Source organism: Gymnodraco acuticeps, unplaced genomic scaffold, assembly GCF_902827175.1.
Source record: "Gymnodraco acuticeps unplaced genomic scaffold, fGymAcu1.1, whole genome shotgun sequence".
NCBI classification, from domain to species: Eukaryota; Metazoa; Chordata; class Actinopteri; order Perciformes; family Bathydraconidae; genus Gymnodraco; species Gymnodraco acuticeps.
In genome coordinates, this window is record NW_022989947.1 from 1040255 (window position 1) to 1052878 (window position 12624).

Here is a 12624-nt window from a genome sequence, read left to right on the forward strand (position 1 = left end):
ACTTAATCAAACATAACTTTACTAAACTTCCGCTACAGCAGCAACTAAAAATTAAATCAGATGACAGGCCAATGCCTGCACTCGAGCTGTGTGTACACCAGTCTATGGTGTACACAGAGGAAAAAGGGAGAGAATTGGACGTTCAATGAGGACAATTATGTCTGCACGGAGTGGCTAACTGGAAGCGCTAAACTTCAGCGTCTATTTTGCTGGCCATGTCTTCTTTTTGACAAGGATTCGTGCTCCCTGAACAATCCTTGGGCAACTTCAGGATTCATCGACCTTGCCAACCTGTCACGGGCAATTGAGAGGCACGGTAAATCCAAAAATCACATAGATTGTGTGATTGTCTGCATACATTAATAAGTGACCCAGACGTGCCAGATATAACGAAGCTGAGGAAGAATCCAGACGACCAGAATGGGTCGGGAACAAACGCTTTCAAACATCTCAGACAATCGGCAGGGCCCTGCACAACTATACAAATAAGGTACGCAGACGCCTGTTATGAAAATCGACTGTCTGTAATTGGATACACTAAAACTTTAGGATTGTCTGTAGGCGTTTCACAGTGTTTTTAAAGTTTAAATGGAATATACAATGCATATTTTACTATGTTAGGAAATTTATATACAAAACGTAAACGTTGATCGCCAGGTAGACGGAAAGTCCTGCGTAACGTAAATAGAGCAGTTTGGCGCGGATCTGCAGGTAGTTTATTCCTGAGTGGCGTGGAGACGGTGCAGTTTGTTCGGTGCGAGGTTCGATTCCTCCACGACAAAACCTGGAAACTCGATATATCAGATCGGGTCGCCGTTTAAAACTGGGGTTAAATAACAGACCAAGGCTGAAAGCTAAAAGCCAGAGGTCTGTTATATGTTAAATCGAGGGAGAGAACACGAACCTCACCAAAATTGTGACGGGACCGTCTCTCGTTTTCCCTTTGTCTGTAAACTTAATTTGAAAAGCTAAACGTGTGATAAAGGGCTCTTCACGACCTGGGAGTTCCCCATGGAATGGTCACATTCTTTAAGAGTGTCGAAGCATCATTCGGGTCCACTAGCCTGTTGAAATAAACATCACATTATAAAAGCTGGACAAACTGTACGGGGAATAAATCTGTGTGATTTTTCAATTGGCTGCGGGGCTCAAAAAGGCACTCAGAAGAGTGAAGCTCATTTGTGGCCTGCTGCTGCCATCTAGTGGCTGAAAGGGGGTAACACACCCTTGACATTTTTATTTAGTTTAGCTTCAAGCTTAGAGTTTCATCATTACATTGCTGGCCGGTATTGAAGACGGGAAGCACGTTAATAGTAACAACGACAATAGCCCAGTATATTAATACAAGTGAACACATATTAATTAAGTCAGATAAATAAAAGCGAAGTGAATATGGAACGACAGAATGGTAAAGACGATTCTGAAATTCCAGGGAGTTACCGGGAGCAATGGGAACAGATTAAGAGATTGATTTTAAGTGGAATCAAACAGGGGGCTAAAGAAAAGGCTTGTACGGATCTCCGATTCCTACACGATAAAATGATAACAGAGAATAGAGTGGGGGATGACGACACCGTAGGTAATTTGGGCACAGCATTGAATGTATATGAAAGACAGATTGTAAAGCAACTTGCACACCTAAACGAACAGAAGCCCAGATGGTTTGCCCGTAGCGAATGGAACAAACAAAAACAGGCACTAGATAGATTGAGGAGGGTTTGTCACAATGCTGCCCTCGCAATGATTGGAATTAATATTCCTCCCGTCACAGACGAAAATCTCCCGGGTGCAATGGCAATCCAAAACCCCATAAAAACAGATGAAGTTAACACTCTTCTGTTCCCTCATGGTATTAAAGACACGGAGGTGCCTACACATGGAGACATTCTTGACTATGTAGCAGAACGAGTCGAATATTTTTAAAAGAATGCAAAATAATGTTGTCTCTAACTCAGAGCAGAAATCTCAAACGAGGCCCATACAAAATCCGGCTATTCCCACCCGCTCCTCTCTCCTTTACCCGGATTTAGGTAGTCTGACTACACAGCCCCCTCCCCCTTATTCTCTACCCGACGAAAGCGCAAATAAATTGCAAATGATGGTGGCAGATGCATCGGACACAGAAGGAGAGGAGGCGGCCATGAGTGTAGGGAACTATAGAATGGTGGGAACAGTAGCGTTGAGTCCGTTAAGGGGCGTCCCTACTCCAAAGAAAAGACTAAATGTTAAACAAAAACAAGTTTCCTCCCCGTTAGACAGAATAGACAGCGCACACAACACGCGGAGGCCTAGTTTTAACACAGACCAGGAGGGGGTTTCCCCGAGAAGGGACAGTCGACCACTTGATAAGGAGCTCACCTCAGAACAATTGACTTGAGATAGCGGGCCATAAAAGGGATAGGGAAACAGCAAGCCATGAAACTGGGGGGTTTTACAATGAAGCAGGAGGCCAGGGTCGTAAAGACAGCTATCAGGACACTTTTCAGCAGGAACAAGCAGGACAGGAAGCAGTGCTTGAATTGGAATGAAAAAGGTGCCAGTACTCTAAAATCAGCAACTTTTTCAAGTCAATTTTATATATACAGCCCACAAACAATAATTTGGCTACTATAATGCTGGTGGGTTTGTCTCTTTACTACTGTATATTTTAGAAAGGTTCACTGTACTTAACATTTTTTATGATAGGCAGCGGATATGGCTAAAGCTCAGTAAGGTCAATATTAACTGAAAATATAGCAATCAAAGTCTAGATCTTCTGCTGAAGACACATGAAGCAGAGACCTTTCAGGTGAGAGCCCCTCTGGTGGTGTTCAACATTAATGACAAGGAAACAAAGCTCTGGTCAGAAGCATTTTTTATAAAAAGCTTTAACAAAATTAAGTATTTCTGTACATTTTGAATGCAATCTAACTTTCCAACTCAGAAAACGAAAAACGAAAAAGTGCCAAAAGTCTTCTCACATGGCTGAGCTGCTTTGCAATATACTTCACCACTGAAGAATACAAATATGTATAAAGTAAACTATGATGCAATCTAACTTTCCAACTCAGAAAAATGATAAAGAGCATGAACAAAGAACATGTAAAAACAAATGCAAAATTTGCACAATCTAAAATGAGAAACTGTAACTGCAAGTAACAAAGTCTGAGCCATGGTAAAGAGTTACATTGAACACCAAGCTGATCAGATAACTCCCTGGTTGGTCTGAAGTCCTTCTATCTCCAGGATCTGTACAAATCGGCACATTATGCCAAAAGTCTTCTCACTGGGTGAGCTGCTTTGCAATATACTTCACATTGTTAGAAAAGGCTCCAAAGGCCTTGGGGACATCAGTATCAGGGGCTGGACAGGCTCTTTCATCAGCACTTCTCCTTCCCTTTGCCAGCCAGGACCTCACATACTGTTCCGGATTGAACTGCCCTAGTGATGGTCCATTACATTTAATGAAAACCAGGCTGGACAGTCGGCTGACAGAGAGAGCATTCCTTTTTGCAGTAAGGATATCGTTCATGCAGCTGAATGCCCGCTCACACTCACTAGTGGAGACAGCGATGGTTCGGACTGCTTTCAGTAGAGTCTCCATGGCAGCAGGTGTACGGGATGCCCTGGTTTCCTTGTATTCGCGAAAGCCCTGAATAGTCTCTCTTCTGTCCACTTTCAGCACTTCGCACAAACGTAGCACCTCTACGTCCCCATACTGTACGTCTAACTCCTCTTCAGGCCAACTTCCAGGATGGATAACTTTCATGTCCTGGATTAGCTGATTGTCCCGGGCCTCCCGGCCATGTAATGGGATTTCTCTTGTGCTGACATGAGAGGAGCTTGTGGAAGTCATTCTGTGTCTCAGATTATCTACCATACTGCGGAAAAACTGACCTGCATGAATCTGTACAAGCCTGCCATTCTCACGCAGGGCAACACCCTTGAAGGACTTCTCAGCTAGAGCTGTATGAACTGTAGTCATGTGTGGGCCAGGCATGGTGACCATGGATTCAAAAACTCGTATTTCTCGAGTTAAGAGCCTATCTGCTGTAGGCAGTGTCATCTCTCTTTTTTGGAGTTGCCGAGAGAGGTCGCTGAGCTCTGTGAGCGCATCGTACATCAGTCCCAGATTGCTGACAAACGTTGCAGATGTGAGCACATCATCCAGGCCCTTGTACTTTGCTCTGTCTCTGGAATCCCTGCTCGTGTCGTTTGCAGCATTTGTGAAGTGATCATGAAGCACTCGGTAGTTTTCCCAGACTGCTCTGACGCTCCTTTCACTTGAAGCCACCCAGCGGATGGACAAAACACGCCCTATCACCAGGAGACGCTGTCCGACTGCTTGCGCACACTGCGCTAACTGCCTCTGATTTTTGGGGGAGGCATGGAACAAGGAATAGAGTTTGTCAAAAAAGATCTGGAAATGATTGAGCCCTGAGACCTCCTTGACCACATCCCCAACTGCCAGCTCTAGACGATGATTGGAGCAGTGCCACACAAACAGGCTTGGGAATTTACTACACAACTGGGTAGTAGCAGCTAACGTTAGAGGCTCTGGAGGAGGCGGCGGAGCTAGTGCTAATGCTAATGCACTAGAACTTGGAGCAGGAGGATCAACAAAAGAAAGCTCCCCATCAGACACAATTTCCAACACAGGCACAGCATTCTCTGTATTTGAAGTTTCTTCCGGCGACAACCGCTGTCTTTTTGCACTTTTATTAATCCACGCTAACATTTTAGAAATGCTAATTTGTGACGTGACTTGCTTTCCTTCTCTCGGGGGCGTGCCTGCTCTGTTCTATCACTCTACATAGCCACCCACTGGGTGGGAGTTGCACTGCATAAACACAACACACGTGCATCTAGGTATGTAAATTGTAAAGCATTAAAACATGGTTTTACTAACAGTTTTCAGTATGTTGTTACTTCGGCATTATTATTATTATTATTTTGAAACGTGTATTACTATTAAATCACGGTCAAATAGGTTAATTTTGACATAGTCGTTTCCACCACAGTATTTACATGGAGAAGATAAGCCCCGCCCCCTCTCCAGCACGTTCTGTTTGAATGACAGGAGTAAACAGCTGACAGCCGCTGTGAAACTCCAGCGGTTAGAGCGATGAGAATGTCCGTTCGGCACCTCATGACGCATCTACTGAGTACCGGGCGGCTGTATATATATATATGGATGTATAATAAGAACGGCGGGAGAGTGTTGAGTACTGGCACGGTGCATGAGTACCGGAGTACCGCCAGCATGCCGGTACTGAGCAAGAAGTGCCGGTACTCCATGGGTCAGAACCAGAAGTGCCGGTACTGCGTACCGGTGAGTACCGGCCCAATTCCAGCACTGACAGGAAGAGGAAGACAGCAGGAGGGCGAGGTGCAAAGTTAAGCAGATATCTCTGACAGGAACAATAAGTGAACTAGTGGAGGTAGATCAGGTTCTTTCAATGCCCCGTAACAGATTAAGGTCTCACCACACCGCAGAAGACCCCACCGAGCATGCTTTTATTTTTCCAGTATTACAGGCGCCTTTAGTGGCCGCGCAAAACGGGAAAACGGCTTATCATCCTTTCACACTAGGGGACATACATGGCTGATCGATAAAATGCCGTTGCCTACTGAGGGAGGGAGACATTGGATGCGAAGGTTTGCGGACATGGATGTAGGACAGACTATCTGTCTGGGAGATCTCAGGAGAATACTAGCACAACAGACTTCCTATTATGAGGTAGAAAGAGATGTTCACAGCAAACTGGGCAAAGCAATGAGAGAACATTTCCCACAGACAGGAGGAGGTTACGGTTCACTGTCATTTACATTTACACCTGGAGAGGCTGCAGCAACCATGTTGCTCAGGGCACGCCAACAATACACAATGGCAACTGACTACAGTCCAGATAATAATGACCAACATATACAGATGTTCCGTAAGGCAGTGCTTGCAGCAGTGCCGAAAGAAATTAAAAGTCTGATGGAGGACAATCCAGAGGTAGATCAGTTAAACACACAGACGTGGGAACGTCATTTAGCCCATCATTTGAGTAGATTTAACAAACAACATACAGAGGGTAAAACTGAGGAAGAGGAGTTGAGGGTGCAGTTACTGCGAACGCAGCTGGAAATAGCCCGGAAAACAGTTCAGAATGACAAAAAGAATGCCAAACAGTTGATTGTTCACCCAGTAGCGCCGGCCGTGCAGCCACAGGGGCAGCAAAACCCAAAAGGGGGCCTTTCCAACCAGGGTCCGCCCTATAGTCAGCCCCAATTTGGCTACGATAATAGCTCTTGGCAACAGAGGGGCGGGTTCAGAGGCGGGGTCAGAGGTCGAGGTGGCTTTGGAATGACTCCTGGATTGGAATACCTGAAGGTGTGTTTCATTTGTGGACAGCCAGATCACTGGTTCAAGCAGTGCCCACATAAAGCCCCACCAGGAAGGGGGCGGGCTAAAGGGGGACAGAGAGGATACGGAGGGGGGAACGGATCAGAGAGACCATATATCCAGACAACCCAGGAGGCTGTCCCATTGCCGCAACAACCGAACCAGGGTCACATTGCCCCTAATGCTATGGCCGCCCCCTATGGCCAGTTTGTCCTGTTTGATGGGGAGTACTACGAAGAATGAAGACGCCCAGGGAACTCTGGATGTACGGGCCTGGCGGATCCATACATTAATATGACTGTTAAAGACTCAAACCTAACATTCCTTGTTGATTCAGGAGCAAGATATTCCACCATCAATTCTCCCGTCTTCAAGGCGTCCCTTTCATCTACAACAGTCTCAGTCATAGGGTTTTCGGGAAAAATAGAAAAAATACCGCTTTCCACGCTGTTATCCACCAAGATAGCAGGACAGACATTCTTACACCAGTATATTCTTGCACCTAAAAGCCCGGCGAACCTCATGGGTAGGGATATTCTGATCAAAGCGAATGCCTCCATCCTCTGTTCCCCGGATGGACTGATAATATCATTCCCAAATGGCACAACCATCAATTGTTCGTTATCTACCATAAAATCAGGTTCTCAGATGATGTTGGCCCAGTCCACTGAGGCAGAAGCAACCCAACATGCCACTATATTCTGGGGACTGTTGGACCGACCTCGGGACAACACACCTGGACTATATTCCATTTTTCAACAATGGAAGCCATGGATTAACCTCCTCAGGCCTTATGGCCCCCCTCCAGACCCCCCCCCCACCTGACGCTGAATTATGATAGAAGAGACGACCAAAGTTATGAATATGAGTATGATAATGAGGTGTCTATGGCCGTTTGGGACGTTACCACGACAAATCTCTTTGTGGGACAGGCGGGTGTGGCTGCGTCGGTTGAGCTCTCTGATGAACAACTGTACTGGTACCGTTTGTCTGCTGAGTCCACACCACACATTTCATTAGCTATCAGAAAGGGTTATGAAGCTAAAGAACTTGGTCCCATGGTAAAGACGCTGCTAGAAGTCGAAGATTGGGAACCTACGCAGATCGCGGCACTGACATACTCTCCCTCACACAGAGCTTATCGTCTTAAAATCTACACACAAGAATGCATCCACATGGAGAGACACGAAGTAGATAGACATCATGGTAGGGAAAAAACTGACCATGCATATACAGTTGACATGTTGCGTGATCTCCCGTCTGACCTGTGGCCGTCGCACTCTCATAATGTAGGTTTCTGCTTAAAAGCCACACCAGTAACATTTGAGGTGAGCAGCTCTGTGCCTGTGAGCCGGTCACAATACCCGATCAAACCACAGGCAAAAGGGGGTGTTGACAAGGCAGTTGAGGGACTGAAGAGAGCAGGGGTGTTAGAACCCTCACAAAGCCTTTGGAATACTCCCATACTTCCTGTATCAAAATCTAGCGGGGAGTACAGAATGGCTCATGATTTGAGAACCATTAATGCTATTACGACTACAGCTCTGATACCAGTTCCTAACCCCTACACGGCTATCTGTAATGTCTCACCTGAACATACATGGTTCACCTGTATTGACCTAGCCAACGCTTTCTTCTGCATACCTCTGGCAGAGAGTATGAGACCTATTTTTTCTTTTACAATAGGAGGGGAGAAACTACAATACACAAGACTACCACAAGGCTTCAGTTTGTCTCTAGGAATATTCAACAAAGTACTCAGGGAACAGCTAGAGGGCGTTACATTGCCAGTGGGGGTAGTATTAATACAGTATGTAGACGACCTTCTCATCGCAGCACCTTCTGCAGCCTCTTGTTTGGAGGCCACCAGAAACCTACTGGTGCGCCTCCACACATCAGGGTTCAAAGTCTCCAAGAAAAAGCTACAATGCACCCGTAAAGAGGTGACATTTTTGGGCAGAGTGATTTCCCCAGCAGGCACGGGCATGTCAGCAGCGCATCAGGAACACATTTTGAACCACCCGAAACCCAAGACAGTCAAAGACATGTTGTCTTTTTTGGGCCTCACAGGCTACAGCAGACACTACATCCCAGAGTATAACCCAAGAACAGCTGAACTCAGAAAACTCATCAATGAGAAAGGCATGCGCAATCTCACTGCCACACTAGACTGGACACAAGCGGCAGAAGCTGCGTTCATTTCTCTCAAACAATCCATGTCCCAAGTCACGGCTCTCGCCGCTGCATCCTATGCATTACCATTCTTTCTTGATGTTTCTGAAAATGAAAACACAGTAAATGGGATTCTTTTTCAGAAAAAGGGGGGTTGTAGGACAATATTGATGTATGTCAGTGTTACACTGGACAGAGTGGAAAACAGAGAACCTCCCTGCATGAGACACGCGGCAGGTACAGCACGTATCTTAAACAAGATTTCACACATTGTGATGAGCCATCCTTTGACAGTACTGACAACACACAGCATTGTCTCTTTTGTGAACTCAAGTGCATTCACAATGACTTCAACGAGACAAACAAGGCTGGAGAAAACTCTGACAAAGGCACACATCACATACACACACGAAGGAGTTAACAGCGCAGACACCATAGGTAGCGGAGAGCCCCATAGGTGTGAGGAAAGAATCATCCAAGATGTGAAACTAAGAATAGATCTCAGAGACGAGCCCATCCCACAGGCAGAAAACCTGTTCACAGACGGCTGTTGTTTTAGACACCCCCAAAACGGCCTCCAAGCAGCCTATGCCGTGGTAAAACAAGAACCTGAGGGAAACTTTGAGGAAGTATCAGCTGGGAAAGTAACAGGGAAAGTATCAGCACAGTTGACAGAAGTAATGGGAGTCATTGCAGCATTAGAGCTATCAAAAGGAAAGGATGTAAACATCTACACTGATTCAGCATATGTCCACGGCGTAATTCACGTGGAAATGCGACAATGGTTGAGAGCAGGATTTGTAACGTCCACAAATACCCCCATCAAACATGAGAAAGAGATCAAAAGGCTTGCGGAAGCAGTAATGTTGCCCAACAAGTTAGCTTTACTTAAGTGTAAAGGTCACAACACAGAAAACAACTACTTGGCTTGGGGTAACAATGCAGCAGACAAAGCAGCTAAAGAGAAGGCAGGATATACACCATGGTATCAAATGCTTGTCTTAAAATCTGCTGACTTGCTGCCCGCAATAACAGATGAGACGCTTAAAGAAGCTCAAGAAGCGGGGTCTCCTCAAGACAAAAAACTATGGTCAAACAGGGGAGCTACCAACAAAGAGGGGATATGGTACTCCCCAGATGGGAGACCGGTTATACCCCCAGAGTGGATAAGATCCATGCTTAAAGAAGCACACGGCCCAACACATTGTGGTAAAACTCAGATGAACAGGCACCTGACCCACTGGTGGCACCCATACCTACCAGACATGATAGCAAATCACCTAGAAGAGTGTGTAATTTGCTTAACCCATAACATCAGAGCCACTGTGAAACCACACCAGGGAAAGTTTCCTTTACCTAAGATGGCAGGAGAAGAAATCATCATTGACTACACTGACATGATTGACAAAGTAAGAGGATTCAGATATTTGTTAGTAGTAGTAGATGGATACACAGGTTGGCCAGAAGCTATCCCTTGCAGAAGAGAAGATGCAGACTCAGTGATCAAATTCCTAGTCACGCATTACATTCCATTACATGGATTTCCTAGGAAAGTGAGGTCAGACAATGGCAGCCATTTCAAGAACCATGACCTACGCACAGTAGAAGAGTCCCATAGGACTAAGACACAGTTTTGGAGCAGTTTATCATCCACAGTCTCAGGGAAAAGTGGAAAGGATGAACCAGAACTTAAAACAAAAACTCAGCAAAGCATGTGAAGAGACAGGCATGAAATGGTTAGACGCATTGCCTCTAGCTCTTATGTCAATCAGGAGCTCCATTAACAAAGGGACAGGTTTCTCTCCATTTGAGCTCACTTATGGTCACCAGTTCCCAGGTCCAGGAGCCCTAAGTGTAGGAAAGGAAGTAGAGGTTCTGAGTTCGAAACCATACTTCCAGCAACTTAAGGGATTGGTGGCAGATTTTTCCACCCAGGTTGCAGAGGCAAAAGGGGGACCCGAGAAACACGAAGCGAACACTGCGGAGTTCGTCTGGCTGAAAGCGATCAGACCCATGTGGCTGAGACCCAGGTTCTCTGGACCCCATCGGGTGATGCAGAGGACATCTCACGCTGTCCGCTTGGAAGGGAAAGGAGACATCTGGTACCACTGGAATCAGTGCGCAGTGGGGAAACCTCCGGGAAGGACCCTAGACGACATCATCACGGACGTGGTCCGCGCAGAGGAGGAGGAACCAGAGGACAACACTCCTATCACCGACCCAGAAGCCGCCATAAGCGGGCGGGGTGAAGAGGACGTCGAGGAACGGCCCTGAGGGAACGAGGCAGAGCGGGGTGGATCAACGCTTCCAGATGGCGTCTGTCTCCTCCACTGGAGGCTGGCGTGAGAAAGCTGTCATCATCCTCCTCGTGCTGGGCCTGCTGTACCTGTCCAAGGTAGCCCCGCTTGATGAAGCTGTGACCATTCCAACGACAGGTGGCGAGGGCTCTCGCCCCTCTGGGGGAGAAATTAAGGTACTCTTATCTAAGGGCCCAGACCCTGAGGGCAAAATCACACCAACGGGCCAATCAGTGCCTAGCGACAAAGACAGGTTGTTTCCAATCACCACACAAACATTCAGTACGATGAGAGAGAGACACAGAGAGAGAAGAAGGAGGAATGCCCCTCTCTCTGCTCACGAACCACAGAATGTTTCTTTTAACTGCCCAACTGCAATATGTGACTCACCAAACTGTGTTATTACGTACCCTGTGTTTTTTTAGCAAGGGTGGCGACTCCACGGTGTGGAAAGCGTATCCAAGGACGCAGTATCAGGAGTTCCGGGTCTCGTCACGGATGGTAAGAATAACACTCAACACCATTGCAAATATGCCCCCAGAACTGTGGTGTAGCACGGCAGAACAGTTAAAATATGAGTCCCAGTGCACGGCAAGGAAACCAGATTACAAAGCTCCCAATTCGGGGGTCACTGGATGTGCATTTATTGAACCAGAGCATGAAACAGATTTTTCTAATTTAGGGGTCGCCGGACACGCCTCTATTAGAACATATATTGAACCATATCATGAAACAGGTTTTCCGAAAAATGCCCTAATATCCACTCCACCTAAACAAACAGGAGAGGATGTAGATTCTTCAAAAAAGGCCTTAATCGCTCCACCTAAACTAACTAAGACCAATTCGGCAATGAGTTTAATGTTAGACTATGCACATGAACGCAATGTTAGCAACTGTTGGCTGTGTCAAAACATGCCAGAATCCGTACATTCTCCCATGTTTAGCCCAATTCCTTTCACGAAAGCTGACTACGGTTTAGTTAGCTGGAATGACATAGCATCCCGCATTGGAGATGAGGCCGAGGATTGTTACACTCCTTCGTATCCAATAAACTCTGAGAAACCTCTACAATACAAGGGTTTAATCTCGCTCATTGTTGAGACAGTAAATAAAGATTACCTGCCAGAGGGGTTCAAACAGTTGACGGTCCTAAGACTAATATATGTGAAGAAATATATTAACCTAGCTTTTGAATACAGATTCCAATTAGCTCTAGCCCAGACTAATTGCTCGGTTAACTTTACCAGTCCAATATGTACACTGCAACCACACACTCCATCTTTATTAGTTGAGGCTTTGGTAACAGTAGTGCCCTGGTTTGGCTCCAGAACAGTGGAATCAGTTGAGGTTAAAATACATGACTGTTCGCAGCCATTACCCTTAGGTAAGTCCCCTACCCGTGACTGTTCTGTCTATGTTCCCCCAGTTGTAGTACATGAGTGGAAGAATGTGTCCATCTGTTTCCAGAATGAAAGAGGATCTCTTACCTCTCCAGATGTGGGCCACAGCGACTGTAATACCGTAATAAAGGTGCAGTTAGCCAGAACGCCCCTCCCGCAGAGGGTTTACTTAGTTTGTGGGGACCGAGCCTATGGCTGTATGCCTTATGACATTTTCTATGGCACCTGTTACCTGGCCTATCTAATCCCTTTAATCCGTAAAGTAAAGACTGATGAGATTGCAGCTATACTTCCCTCTCTACATAGAAACAGCAGGTCGATTACAGAAGGACAGCGGATGGCTAGTCTATTTTTACCATGGTACGGTATTTATGTTTCTCAGCAG

The 12624-nt window shown here is 46.1% G+C and overlaps 1 protein-coding gene across 1 annotated transcript; it reads left to right on the forward strand.

Moving 5' to 3' along the window:
• Window positions 1-7611: 7611 nt before the first annotated feature.
• Window positions 7612-10816, forward strand: LOC117542565. The gene is given in 2 exon segments (XM_034210301.1): window positions 7612-10155; window positions 10157-10816. Coding segments are annotated over 2 exon segments (3204 nt in total).
• Window positions 10817-12624: the final 1808 nt, after the last annotated feature.